The sequence below is a fragment of the Macrobrachium nipponense genome, chromosome 8 (genome assembly GCF_015104395.2).
Source record: "Macrobrachium nipponense isolate FS-2020 chromosome 8, ASM1510439v2, whole genome shotgun sequence".
Lineage (NCBI taxonomy): Eukaryota > Metazoa > Arthropoda > Malacostraca > Decapoda > Palaemonidae > Macrobrachium > Macrobrachium nipponense.
This window is the reverse complement of record NC_087203.1, coordinates 56,112,634-56,127,123: the sequence shown is the minus strand read 5'-3', so window position 1 is coordinate 56,127,123 and position 14,490 is coordinate 56,112,634. Positions and strand designations below refer to the sequence as shown.

At 37.2% G+C, this 14,490-nt stretch overlaps 1 protein-coding gene and 1 long non-coding RNA gene across 3 annotated transcripts in view; one reads left to right on the top strand and one right to left on the bottom strand.

Moving 5' to 3' along the window:
• Nucleotides 1-511: 511 nt before the first annotated feature.
• Nucleotides 512-14,490, bottom strand: part of LOC135222791 (uncharacterized) — a 128,829-nt gene continuing 114,850 nt past the window's right edge. Inside the window, exon 3 of the long non-coding RNA XR_010316339.1 lies at nt 512-544. This is a non-coding gene — a long non-coding RNA (uncharacterized LOC135222791). The remainder of the gene's footprint in view (nt 545-14,490) is intronic.
• Nucleotides 10,131-14,490, top strand: part of LOC135222790 (uncharacterized) — a 79,807-nt gene continuing 75,447 nt past the window's right edge. Inside the window, exons 1-4 of one of the 2 annotated variants that reach the window (XM_064261076.1) lie at nt 10,131-10,166; nt 12,097-12,230; nt 13,140-13,257; nt 13,577-13,794. In XM_064261076.1, the coding sequence (XP_064117146.1) occupies nt 12,135-12,230; nt 13,140-13,257; nt 13,577-13,794 (432 nt within the window). In that variant the 5' untranslated portion in view covers nt 10,131-10,166; nt 12,097-12,134. Of the gene's footprint in view, nt 10,300-12,096; nt 12,231-13,139; nt 13,258-13,576; nt 13,795-14,490 lie in introns of both variants that reach the window. The other variant, XM_064261075.1, reaches the window with a different exon arrangement.

Below are 14,490 nucleotides of genomic sequence, written 5' to 3'. Positions count from 1 at the left end.
AAGCAGTAGGTAATCATCATTGCTACTAAATGTTAATAAAGTGTGGATATTAGAATAAAGTCACTGTTTCTTTCACAAACTATCGCCCTTTTTGAAGAATATAAACCATTTCTGATGTAGATACTCCAAAAACATGAGTATAGACACCAAAATCACCTTTGTGTCAACACTACTGAATAAGATGTGACATTCACTGTTGGCTATATGCTGTGTCGCGGCCATTTTGTTTTTTACCTGAAATTTTTTTTCCCTGAGTGTGCTAGAGTGGCACCCGGCTGATTCCTGTTGAGGACATGTCAGAGCACCAGAATCAACAATAAAACCTTCTCCATACCACAAAACCGAGTTCGACCTCAAAATATCATGGCCGCCTGACTATTATCACCTGGGTCTTTGCACCTCTTCCAGCAAAGCAGTCGGGACGGATTGATGTAAGTAATGAAGTCGGTCCCGCAGACAGGGTTGTACTCTGAGGTGACAGGGCAGTCAGCCAGGCATCCATCATCGACATACAATTCCATCCCGAATACAATGCTTCCTATTTCTGAAAAGATTGACAGGATTAAATCGCGGGTAACATCCATGTCCGTTGCTAAGACACCCATGTATTCATGACAAAATAACATATTTCAAACTGGCCACGAGTCATTTTCTGGAAACCTCTCTTGATTTGGCTCACTTAAATTTTTTTAGGCCTTCCTATGGCCTCCTCCATTTAGTCCAAGTAACCTGTTTGCCGCGAAGATGCCTGGGTTCCATTCAGCATAGGGTATTCTTATTGAGAACTTTGGAGCGGACGCTTGGTAAAATACTGAGTTCTTGAAAATCTGGATAAAGATTACTTAAAATTATTTAAATGATAATATATTTATCTGTCTCTAAATGTGTAAATATATATATGTATATATATATATATATATATATATATATATATATATATATGCATATACATACATGTGTGTGTTTGTGTATGCGTGTGGGTGTGTGTGTGTGTATAGATTTGCTAACTTTATAATACAGTGCCTGTTCCAAAGAATGGCATATCTGCAGACTGAAGTAACTACAGGCCAATCTCTATTTTCCCTGTGCTCTCCACAGTTGCTGAAAAACTTATTTTTAAGCCACTACATAAGTAGTGGAATCTAAAGCTTTGTTAGGAAGCAGTTACATAGGTACCTGCCATACTGTTTTAGGCTTGACTTGCCATTTGCAAAAGAACCTTGATAAGGGGTTTGAGTGCTAAGTAATTCAAATAGATTTTAGTGCTGCTTTCGATTTAGTAAATCACAAGGCACTGAGTCTTGGAGTGGGTGGATATGTTTTTAGATTACTTTAAGATTTCCTTACAGCTAGGCAGCAGCGAGTTGCTGTGGGCGGGATTTTGAATGAATCAAGACCTATTTTGTCTGGAGTTCCACAGGGTAGTGTTCTTGGTCCACAGTTTGATATGGTTGTTGGCTTTGAAAAAAAATTTTCAGTATGCCGATGATGCAACACTTGTGATTGTAGTAAAGTCTCCATTTAATAGAAATGAAGCTGCCGTCAGCCTTAATCGGGACATGGACCGGATTAGTGAATGGTGTAGTCGGTGGGATATGAGACTGAACTCCAGTATAACAAAAACAAAAATATTGATTAGCAGATCTTGTACAGGTTTCCCAAACCATCCTTCCCTTCAGGTGGAATGAACTTTGCCGAATGAGTCTGAAGCATTAACTATCCGAGGTGGAACTTTTGAATTACATACGCCTTTCGAGAAACATCTAATGAAAGTGTCAGCAAATGCTGCATGGAAGTTAGGTATTATTCGGAAGGCCTCATGTATTTATAACAGATATAAAATCAATGCAACCTCTTCTAGGTCGTTAGTGCTTCCTTTACTAGAATACTGTTCTCTGATGTGGATGTCTGATTCTGCCAGGGATTTATTTCTTTTAGATAGAGTGGTTCGTGTTGGTAGGTTTCTGTTTCCTAACAGTATTAGTTGTGACTCTTGGACCAAAAGTGGATGGTTTCTTGTTTGTTCCTTTTCCATAAGTTGTATGTCAACAGAGATCTTTCACATTCACAACTGATCCAATCCCCCTCTGTCTGCCGAGAACAACCAGATTCGCTGAACAGCAGCACCAATAAGCAGTGAATGCGCCTCGCTGTCGAACTTCTCAGTTCCAGAGGTCCTTTGTTCGTCACACTTGGACCGTGGAGAAGCCACCCTGAGGATGTCATGCAATTAGAACTTTAGAAGTTCAGGTGAAGATGCAATGCGTTATTACCGTAATATTACATATTTTCCTTGCACTTTAATACAGTATCATCTATTCATCAATTTATCTTTTCTTTTTTATGTGTGATAACTTCTTTATGTATTTCCCTTTTTCTCTCTTACTTGTTCATAATGAACGCCATATTCTTTGGAAGCTTGAATTTCAAGATAATGGCCTCGTGTGGGCTTCCATATGAATAGGTTTCATCTTATGGATAATAATAATAATAATAATAATAATAATAATAATAATAAATAATTATTATTATCATTATTATTATTATTATTATTATTATTATTATTATTATTATTATTATTATATTTCGGAAACTACTATTCCTCAAAGGACCGGTAATGGATTATGAGGTTGTTGTTGTTGTTGTATATGATTAAGCTGGCTTTATGTCAGCACGGACTCTTGCTCACAGAGCAGCCCGTAAAAGATTATGAGGTACAGATCAGTGGTAGTTATACAGCGGAAGGAATGTTACAGAAGTTGGCTGTTAAGTCATTCCTGTTGAATACGTCTTCACAATCCTTTTAACCATTAGCCGGAGGAAGATTTTATGATTCGGTTCTGAATCCCAGGCTCCTTTAGAGACGTTCATCATACTTCTTTTCTTGATCAGTGCTGATTCTACTATCCGCCTTTTGAATCGAAAACTTCTGTACTAAATTAGACTTGATGTATTACAGTTTATTCGATGATTGATTGCTTAAGTGGTTGAAAATAGCTGAGCTCTGCTGACATACTTCTACTTACGATGGAACAGAAATGACAGAAGTTTCACTGGAAAGTTTTGCAAACAACAACTATGATTAATAATCGTAGATAACATTTTAATGCGCACAGCAGCCATTCATTTACTTTTGCAGAAAGTTTTCAGGCGAGGAACGGCCGTCTAATACTAATACAGGAGAAGAAAAGAACATAAACAAGGATGACTGAGATGCCTAAGTTTCTCTTTTAAATCTTCCTGGGACATCTTGTGCAGAATAGGGCCAAGGTTGTATAAACCCAAGCTTAAGTTAATGTAACTTTCATTTGTTATCTATATTATTGCAGCGTCTATATATCTGGAAACTATGTTTGTACATCTCGTTACTCTTTTACAAAGGGACCAATTAATTCTATGCGATTTTCCATTTAGGTGATCAAAAAGAACATTATTCATTTGGAAAGTTATGTGTTGATCTATTCTAACATTTAATTCCTCATATTTCTGTCCCAGATTAAATCCATTTTATGGACTGTGAGTCATTCTGTTAGGGCAAGACAAGAAAGGAATTAAATGTCACAATAGATTAACATAAATATATAGTTAGAAATGATCGAATAAGGATGTTTTTGTTCACCTTTGTCAAAATCACATAGAATTGATTGGCCCCATGGTAGTATAATAAAAATCTCTAAAAATACCGTTTCAACATACCTCCTAGAATCCACACTAACACATCTACAAAAAGGAAAAATGTTACTACCCCAGATTTATACACTATAGACCTCATGCTGCAAAACATGGTTGAAGGAGATTTAAAAGCGAAACTAAAGAATCTCAGCCATCTTTATACAAGTACCCGAGTTAATCATTGGCAACCACTCCTCGTTTGAAGACCACACACACTCACACACACACATATGTATGTATATAATATATATATATATATATATATATATATATATAATATATAGATATATATTATGATATACAATTATATATATATTATATATACATATATATATATATATATATATATATATATATATATTATAATATATATATATATAATATATATCTGTCTGTGTGTATATAATGGAGATGATAAAAATGCAAAGGTAACTAACCTGCTGTATGCACCAGTGCCAAAACCATATACAATTTCACAACGAGTCCCATGTCCTGTGTGGGGATCAAATAACGCAGCAAAGTGAAGGGAGCAAGTATCAGTGACAGGGGGCGTTTTTCTCTTTATCAGTTGCCTTTCACGCCTACAAGAAAATTTATTTCATCTCCAGTACTACACTGATTTTCCGTAGGATACCGCTTCCGACGCACATTCCTTTAATCGTTTACAGTAGTTGCACTGTCTTGCTTTCGTCCATAACTTCGTTTAATGTAAATTTGTTTGGCGTGACGTTTGTTAAGTATACGCAGTTTTTTTTTTTTTTTTTTTTTTTTTTGTACTCCACTTTTCGTTTTGATGTGTTCGCTCTTCTCTTTTGTATTCCACGAAACAACACTATGAAGCGAGCGAACTTATGAACAAAATAGGAGGCAGAAGCGAGCAGAGTAGTGATGACTGTTTGACGCCAACTACGCCGACGTTATGAAAGCGCCGGAGCGAAATCTTTGGTCGGTGAGACACCGCTCTTTCTCTCTCTCTTTGCTCCTTCCCTATTCTCTGCCACGAGTCAGCAAAAACAAGCCTCGTAGTCTCTGTCACTGCCGAGACAAGATCCCGTTGGAAGCATATGCCGTGGAGACGCATAACGGACACCCGAATAGAATGGAGAAGTACGGGTCAACAACCATTCTTTTCGCCATTTTTTCTGCATTTGTCTCGTTTATTCAACGCAGAAACCGTTTTTCAGTTTCACTATCGAAATGAAGACGGATCCACGTAACGGGATTGATTCTGTTCAAAGCGGGACAAACCGGTTTGGAAAGCCTATGCAGCTTCCTGCTTTTGAACCTTTCATTTTGCCTTCGAGGAAACACGAAACTGGTCCAATCCAAAGTTTCCTGAAGCACACATCAGTCTAAGAGAGGCTTTGCTTGATAATGCTTTAAGCACATTGTTCCTGGTTTTCTGACTTGAATTAATATCTAATTACCTTTTACGTATTAACATATTTGATTTATATTTATTGGTTGCTATTTTTATTTCATATTTCTTCTTTTGTGGTCATTCCCAATAACAATAATTCGGCATTCAAAACAGTATGCCCTCGCCTTCTGTTCAGATTTCTTTCGATCTCTTCTAAGAACGATACTTTCCCCATGTCTCTTCAGAACCGGTTTCATTTTCTTTTCCTCATCAACACGCACACACTCGCACGGTATTAACCCGGTAGTGTATCCACCTTTGCCAAAGTCCAGGGTAAACTCATGCTAAGTAAAGTACACGGCAGCACGAAGATATCATTTATTAATATAATTTGGCAACCACACAATACAGAAATAGGCGTATATACACCGAGGGGCTAGTAAGTACCATAGAACTTCAAAAACATGGAGTGGCGATCTCCCTCACGAGCGTGTGACCTCGGCCGACCATAATGAAAGGTCTCGCCGTCTCGGTCCAGTTCATAGTACTCTACTTTACTACTATTATATATAATTGTTATCTTTTTACTATTGTTGTTATCTTATTAATATTATTTAACTCTTTTAGATAGTGGATAGGCGGTAGGTTTCTGTTTCGTAATCGTATTACTTATGATTTGGACCATCGACGAATTGTCTCTTGTTTGTCCTTTTTTCATAACTTGTTTTTCAAAAGAAATCTTTCACATTCACAACTGATCCGATTCCCCTCTACCTGCCGAGAGAGAGCAACCAGATTTGCTGCACAGCAGCACCAATATGCAGCAAATGTGCTTCGCTGTCGAACAGAATTCTCAGTTCCAGAGGTCGTTTATTCCTCACACCTTAACTGTGGAACAACTTCCCAGAGGAAGTCGTGCCATTGGAACTTCAGAAGTTCAAGCGAAGGTGCAATACATTGTTCCCCTTATACTATTTGCCTTTCATTTTAATACAATGTTATCTATTTGTTAATTTATTAATTTAATTTTTCCCTTTTTAATAAGTGAGGGTCTCATCTTTATGCATTTCCCTTTACCTCGTCTTACTTCTTCCTAATGAACGCCTTATTCTTTGGAAGCTTGAATTTCTTGTCAATGGCCCCTGTGGGCTTGTTCCATATGAGTAGGTTTCTAATAATAATAATTTTATTATTATCATTATTATTACTTGTCCCAATTTCACAAAGAAAAATTACCTTACAAAAACAGGTCGAACGAAAAAAAAACACTCCAACCATTGTGGTTAAGGCCTGTTCTTGGATCTAAACAATGTATAACATTAAATGGTTCCTGTAAATTACTGGACTTTCTTTGCATACAATCATTAAACAGTAACTAAATAGTAATGGACACTCACTAATTACTCACACTTACTATACAAGCACATTAACTAAACACTCGCACTTACTGTATACACTCACACTCAATAACACTGAACACTTACTGAAGACTCAACACTCTCTGTACACTAAATGTTCACTAAACACTCATAAAACGCTAATCACTCACTGAATACATACTATACCCTACACACTCAGTACACTTTCACTAAACACTCACTTATTCCTAAATAATCATTAAACACTAAATGCTCACTAAACATTCACGGAGCACTCACTATACACTAAAAGTTCACTAAATACTTACTCTACACCAAACACTCTCTTAACATTCACTAACCACTCGCTATACACTAAACACCCATTAAACCCCAAACACTCAATAAACACTAAATACTCATAAAACCATGAATGGTCATTGAACCCTAACCACTCATTAAACACTAAACAGTAATTGAACATTCACTAATTACTCATTAAACACTAACGAAACACTTACACACTAAACAATCACTAAACTAACATTCACTAAACCCTGAACACTCACTAAACATTCACTGAATACTTACACACTAAACATTCACTAACATTTACCAAACATTTACTAAACCCTAAACACTAAATATTCACTACACACTTACTAAACATTCACTAAAGACTCATTAAACATTCAGGATAAAAAATTTACAATCGCACTAAGCCCCTGTTCAATTTTCGCTGTTACCAGACCTTTAAAGATGGCCACAAGGCTTTTAAACAGTCTATGCTTCTTTTCCTTTTCTGGCAAGCTTCTCAGGAATGAGGAAAAATAATTCGGGATTCTCTCCATTTACTTGTTCTTTTTCTATTCAACGAACTCTTTCCCCACTTCTCTCGGCAGTTTAATCAGGACTGGATTATAGATCGACATACATGATTTTTATTACTGCATGCGGATGTTTGAATTTCAAACATGACGTCATTAGGGTGCTAAATTCCTGTCGGTCAGTGGACCTCATTCCTTTGCTGGCCACCTGTGCAGCAGCTTGGATATATTTGGCACTGTGCAGGATGTATTCCATGCCGAGGCTTGCATCCAAGGGCGTGGGCAAGGGGGTTATTCCCGTATCTGGCTGATCGTCCTGATTTGCTTCATTGTTGGTAGTTGTGTCCAGGGGTGCTCTGTTGCTCGTGCCTCCCTTTAGATTCTCAAGGATGTCCCTTTGGCTTATGTTGTTGATTCATACTCACAGCCTCTGTTATTTGCAATCTGTGGAACCGGGTTTCTCTATGAACAATCACTACTTTCTAATAATTTTTCTAGTTGCAGCTTATGGTCATGGTATCTTCATAGTGTAGAAATCTTGGCCCTTGGTTGCAGTGAGCTTGTAGTTGCTTATGTAGAGTGATAGTTGTGTAACCTACGTAGTAATTGCTAAGTGTTTGACATGTCCCTTTGGTACATTTAAATTAGTATACTACGTCAGTTGACCATGCTATTTCACATTACGAAGGTGCTGACTAAGTTCGGGTAGCAGTAGACATGTAAGGAAATCCTCTCGTTAGGATTCGTTGGTGTTATACCTCTGTAAATTATTCTCTTCATGGCATTGACCTTATCCTTGTACTGGCTGTGATATGCAGCTTTATAATACTGTTTGATGTTTCTTGGCGAGGTAGGCATCATCACTGGTGAGGTGGCATACACATCCAACTGTTTTCGTATGAAACTTCCATTAGACTGCTGTGTACCATTTATTAGTTAGGAGCTGCCTAATATGTTCGAGTTCTGCGTGAGTAGCTTTCTGTGTGGAACAGTGTGTAATTGCATGTCTCATGTATGCGTCTACCACAGAGCATGTGTAAATGTCAGGGCACTTCCCCCATGTGTGTTAAGGCACTGACCCACGTTAGCTACCTTTGGGTACATGGTAATATTGTACCTGTCGCTTCTCTTCTCCACATTTGCATCCAAGAAGGGAAGTTGGCCTCCAACACCATATTCAGTGTAGGGTATAGATCCTCTTCAAAGGATCCTGTAGGTGGGAAGATTCTTTGTTAGTATCAATGGCAATGATGATGTCATCTATATATTGGCGATGTATATACACATGATATATAGATGATATTGCCATTGATATTGATGAAAAGGCCACCCACTTACAATATGCCTTGAAGAGAAACTCTATCCTAAACTTCACTAACGAATACAGGGGAGCCCTGTATTCGCGTTCTCGACATTCGTGGACTCACGTATTCGCAAATTTATCTATGGAGACAATATCTACCCATTATTCGCGGGAAATTCGTGTGTTCACGATATTTTTCTATGAGAAATATCCACAAATGACTGTATTTTCATATCAATTTCATGATTAAATGCACTTCTTGTGATAAAACTATTAAAAAGACCAGGTATAAGCATTCTAAGTGGGTTTTCTTGATTTTGAACTAAAAGAATAAGTACTTTTAAGCACTTTTATTGGGGTTCTAAGTATTTGCGGATTCTAGCTATTTGTGGAGTGTCTGGTAGGCATCCCTGGCGAATATAAGGGTTCCACTGTAAATATGTGCCCGTTATATAGGCGACGAAAGAAGCAAATTAAATACTGTCAGGCCATTGGATGCAAGCCTCTGCATGCCATATATATATATATATATATATATATATAATATATATATATATATATATATATATATATATATATATGTGTGTGTGTGTGTGTGTGTGTGAGGTCTCTTTTTCTGGGCAGTGAATTAGATACCTGGTAGCTTTTAAAACGATAGCGGGTCGTACCAGAGTTGAAGAGGCCTGCAGTAAGTATATGTATAAAACACACATACACGCACTACTATATATATATAATATATATATATATATATATATTTTATATATATATATATATTGTTATATATACGTACATATATAAATATATATATACATATATTATATGTATATATATAATTATTATTATATATTATATATATATATAATCACACACACCACCACTTCCGCAGCCTTTTTATTTTAACTAGGTTGCGACTTACTACGTCTAAGGAGCAAATATTGTCCAAACAGTAATATATATATATATATATTATATATATATATATATATTATTATATATTAATCTATATAATATATATCCATATATATATTATATATATATATATATACACACACACACACACACACATTACCGCAGGCAGCCCTTTTTAACTAGGTGCGACTTACTAACGTCATAAGAGCAAATATGTCCAAACAGTATATATATATATATAATATATATATATATATATATATATATATATATATATATATATATATATACATACATATATATATATATATATATATATATATATATAGTACGTGTATGTGTGTATATACATATACTTACTGCAGGCCTCTTCAACTCTGGTATGACCCGCAATTGTTTTAATAACTACCAGGTACCTAATTCACTGCCCAGACAAGAGACTGCGATGTTTAGCGAACCCTCCAACTCACTTCGGAAACGAAACCGGTGAGGTGAACGCACTAATATCCGTGATTACGTTTTTGTTCTCCTTCACATAATCTGTTCAGTCCACGTAATAATGAAACTTAGATATGCATAAAATGTAAAATATCGAGGAACCTGTATCGAAAATCTCCAGGGAAACTACAATGTGAGTAGCAGCATATCCTCCTTCGTGAAACACGATCGTCAGTATCGCTATGACAGTGACACTGGGGACTTGGTACCCTTACACCGACTGGTTAGGGTGAGAGGTATGTTTGTTTTATCGTCTGCATACGAAAGGGTGTCTCAGTGAGGTTGGCGAGTGCAAGGATCGCAGGGGCTGTCCACCAGTGATTTAAATGATGCTTGTGGCCACAGTGATTGCCGTTTCAACTATTCTGGGTACGTCATTGAATTCTGATTACTTAGTCAGGTAGAATCGCAAGACAAAAAGCAGTTTAGCGGTGACGCGATGTTTTTAAAATCACAAGAAAAAACTCATTTCGTCGTATTTTTCACAATTTTCACGTTTGAAAGATAAACAACGCAAAAAATATATTATCCGTGTTAGGAGAATAAACTCAAACTTTCAGGGATTATACACCATCGAAAGCAAAGTATTTCAGGATTAAGTTTAATTTTGTGTTTCGGTGTGTAATTCCTCATTAGTCTCTAAATGAAAAGGTTTATTGCTAACCTCTTGGCTTAGTGAGCTCTCTACAGTAGTTGAACGCCAAATCTCTCAGGCCTTTGACAAATATGACATATATATGAAAGGGCTTCATCTCCCACAAAAAAATAAAATGGGAATTTTCTTTTACTTCTTCACGTTCTTGTCCACACGAAAGACCATTTTACGTTACGGCACTAACAGATGGAGGGCTCCACATTCAGAGGACGGGGTTCTTAAATCTTAGTGGCGAGAGTGAAGACCGTTACGGAACATTACCAGAATTTAAGTCTGGAGAAGATCTGCTGGGTTTGCATATAGAAGTCTTCTCGCAGATTTTAACAACTTCATTGAATTATGAAATGAAAATCTGCTTTTTTCCAGTGTCAAGGACAAATAAATGGGGGCCAGCCTAATAGACCAAATAAGGTGCCAACAGGAGTGGCCTCGAATATAAACCAGGATGGAGGAGATGACGATGGATCTTCTGCGGGAGTAGTGAATAAAATCCATTTATTTTTAGTAGTCTGTCTCATGTGTATCATTCGAATTCAAAAACCATAAAATTCTCAGCAGTTTGGAACCACATATGGTACATACATAGGTACATGAGTAATTATTTGCGTAATATACTTGCATATGATATACCACGTAGCAATTTTGTACATGCACTTTTATTGCAGTGGATAAATCAGCTATCTAGTAAATTGTTATTCACACTTGATAGGCCATTTGATATGGAACCAGCATAAACAGTAGTAAGTAGCTAGTTTATAATTTTTACTTTAAGGAATCTTAGTCTTTTACGTTAAGGAATTTATCAAAAACTACATAGAAACGTCTCTGGAAACCTATAGTCCTTAGAAATGTCACCATTAGTCTCCGTGACGCCTGACCTACATAAGTAGGGATATACTAGTTAGTACATTGCATTGACAGAAATGACTGGGACTGACTGCATCTTCAGTTAAACCAGGTCTTTGATAAAAAATTATTCCCCTCATTCAAAGAGTTTAACGAATCCTAAACAAAACATCATACACAAAATCTGGTAGTGTAACAGAATGAAATACGTCATGCTAGCTGCAATTCGTCAAATGCAGTACCTCTGTCCCATTCGTACATGAACCAACCAGAGGTGCAATTTTTCTTGACCCCAGCAGATGCTGGTACCAGTATACAGCTTAATGGACTAGGGGAGGATAGTCTGGGAACGCCTCTGCGATAGTGAAACTTATTATACGGAAACATCTTCCACAAGAGAGGTTGGCGCGCATTTCAAATAAAATACATGATTGGCGGATACGTGCACGAATGCATGTCATTACACACATTTTGAATAGTCAGTTTAAGGAGAGGACAGCGATTTCAGGAGTCCTCCATCCAGAATTTATGAAAAACTGGGCTGCAAGTATGATGAGAAGTTTTAAACGATTGTTGCATGTTTTCGCAAATCGCTTAAGCGTTACAGTACTGCAATTCTGAAGTACAGTGATGGCCTGACATCCACTTTCCGTCGTCCCTAACAGCATCCAATCAATGCGAAGGAGTCGTCAAACGATGGGACATGAACTGGGATCTTGACGATCCTGACAACTGGAAGGGGAGAGACTTGCCCTGCGGAGGAAGAGCGGCCTCTCTCCCTCGCAGACCTACAATTCCGGTAAGTTCTGATATTTCAAACGCTTCAATCGTTTCATTTAACAAATCATTCCAACATATCGCCTCTTACTTCCCTTTTGCCAAAAACTAATTGAAAATACTGAAATAACTTAAGCTGGCCTCACACTAGGCATTTTTTTCTCGAGCAGCGAGCCGTTGCTGCCGAGAATGAAAAACCGGGAGCTTTTAGCTCGAGATTCTTGATTCCGAACAGGAGGACGGAAAGCAGCCAGCACGAGCCGCGAGCCACAGCATAGTGTAAACAAACAAGATGGCTGCTGCTGATAGGACGTACTCTCCTGAGCCACTCTTGAACCCACAAACGTTTTTTGTTACTCTTGCATTCATAAGTTTCCGAGAAATAAACCACTGCAGCGCATCTTGCAACAGTCCGACAATTTCTGGGCGCCATGATGATATCAGTGATCAGTTTTATTTACTTTTCCTACGGCTCCTCGAAAACCACGAGTTCCTAGTGTGACGATACAACACTTTTGCTCGCGAGCATCGGCTGGATGCTGGCCAAAACCACGAGCAAGAAATGACTAGTGTGATACCAGCTTTATACTTTAAGAGGCACTAATTTTTTTTTTTTTTTTTTTTTTTTTGCTACAAATTCTGGAGACAGCACGCTATTTGGCACCCTGTAAGTCTTTCGTTTGAGATGATGATCTAAACTTCTATCACTAGTTGTAATTGTAGTAAATATGACCTAATCTCTCTCTCCCCTATCTCGGCTATAAAATATAAGTGCTTTAATTTACTTTTTCAACGTTACAGTATGACCTTCGCTGCAAATATTCATAAAGATTAACGTTGCTATAACTTCTCCAGGAGCAACGAGCATCTTGATTATGTAGGTAATTCGATTTTCTTACTTTCTCATTATTTTCTTTCACGACTGACGCAGGTCTTCCTTGGAGATCGCCTGACCACAGCCTCATTGGACCTTCCGGTGGAAGGAGAACTCATATTTGGCAACGGGGCCAACTTAGTCTTGGACGATTCACAGCAAGAGGAATGTCAAGGTTAGAACAGAAATAATAATAATAATGAAATCAGCCCAATATGTAATTTTCAACAGATACGAATAAAAAGAACACGATATGTCACTAAGAATATATCTGTACAGTATTACAGAAATTATTTAAATTATTTACTATTCAAAGAAAAGGTATCGCTGATTTAAAATTTACAAAAGAAAAAAAAAAACTGCAGATGTGCGTGTAGAGTTGGGGGCCAAGGTTGGTTACATTAGCAAAAGATGAAGTTTTAGATATTCAAGGAAAACCACAGATAACGACACAAGACTAACGAGAGGGTTTTGATTTGAATATTATTTTGCAGACGCTACGTGGATCCACCATGGCCATGACAGTTGGTGGGATCCCGATGCTTGGCACTATCCAAAGTTCGACGATGCTGCGAGGTCGCCAGTACCTCACGTCCACCGTGTCCCGTGCATCAGGGACGGGGTCAGTTTCAGCAACCCCAACCTCTCGATGTACAGCGTACATCTCTCGCCTCCACCCATAACTGTGTCCAGCTTCACCATTGGCAACCAAGTAAGTCTTGCGATTTTCTAGATAAGTCGCCTCCTCCCTACGGATCTTGCGCATAACACCATGTATACTCCTCCAAAATCAATTCATTTAACTTAATAGAGGTGGGTCCGGAGAAAAAAAGCACAAGTTTAACCATAGAATTGCAGATACATTCCTTGTAGAGAAAAGCTCACAACCACAACAATAACTATATATATATATATATATATATATATATATATATATATATATATATATATATATATATATATATATATATATATATATATAATATATATTATTGTATGAATGGATGAAATCATTTTGAAATAAACACTCAGTCATAGAAGTGAAGTGTGAAAGTTGAAAGCAAATAAATAATAATATCTGAAGATTTCACGATGACTTGTTAGACAAGAGCATAAGGAGTGAAAGGTTAAGAAAAGGAGAAATATGTAGAGTGGTAAAAGATTAGAATAAATGAAAGGATTTTTTTTTTTATGATTGGTCATGTGAAAAGTATGGAAGACTACCTATTGCACACTCATCAGTCTCTACTAGCTCACCTTACCCCCACCAATTTCAATAGCAGCAAAGCCAGGCTGAGGAAATTGAAACAGTGCAAAGACGATATATATCAACCTTTAATTCTAAGAGTAAAGGCAAAAGATTCTCGCACTAGTTTCTCTTTCTATCATGGACACATCTGTTTAAATT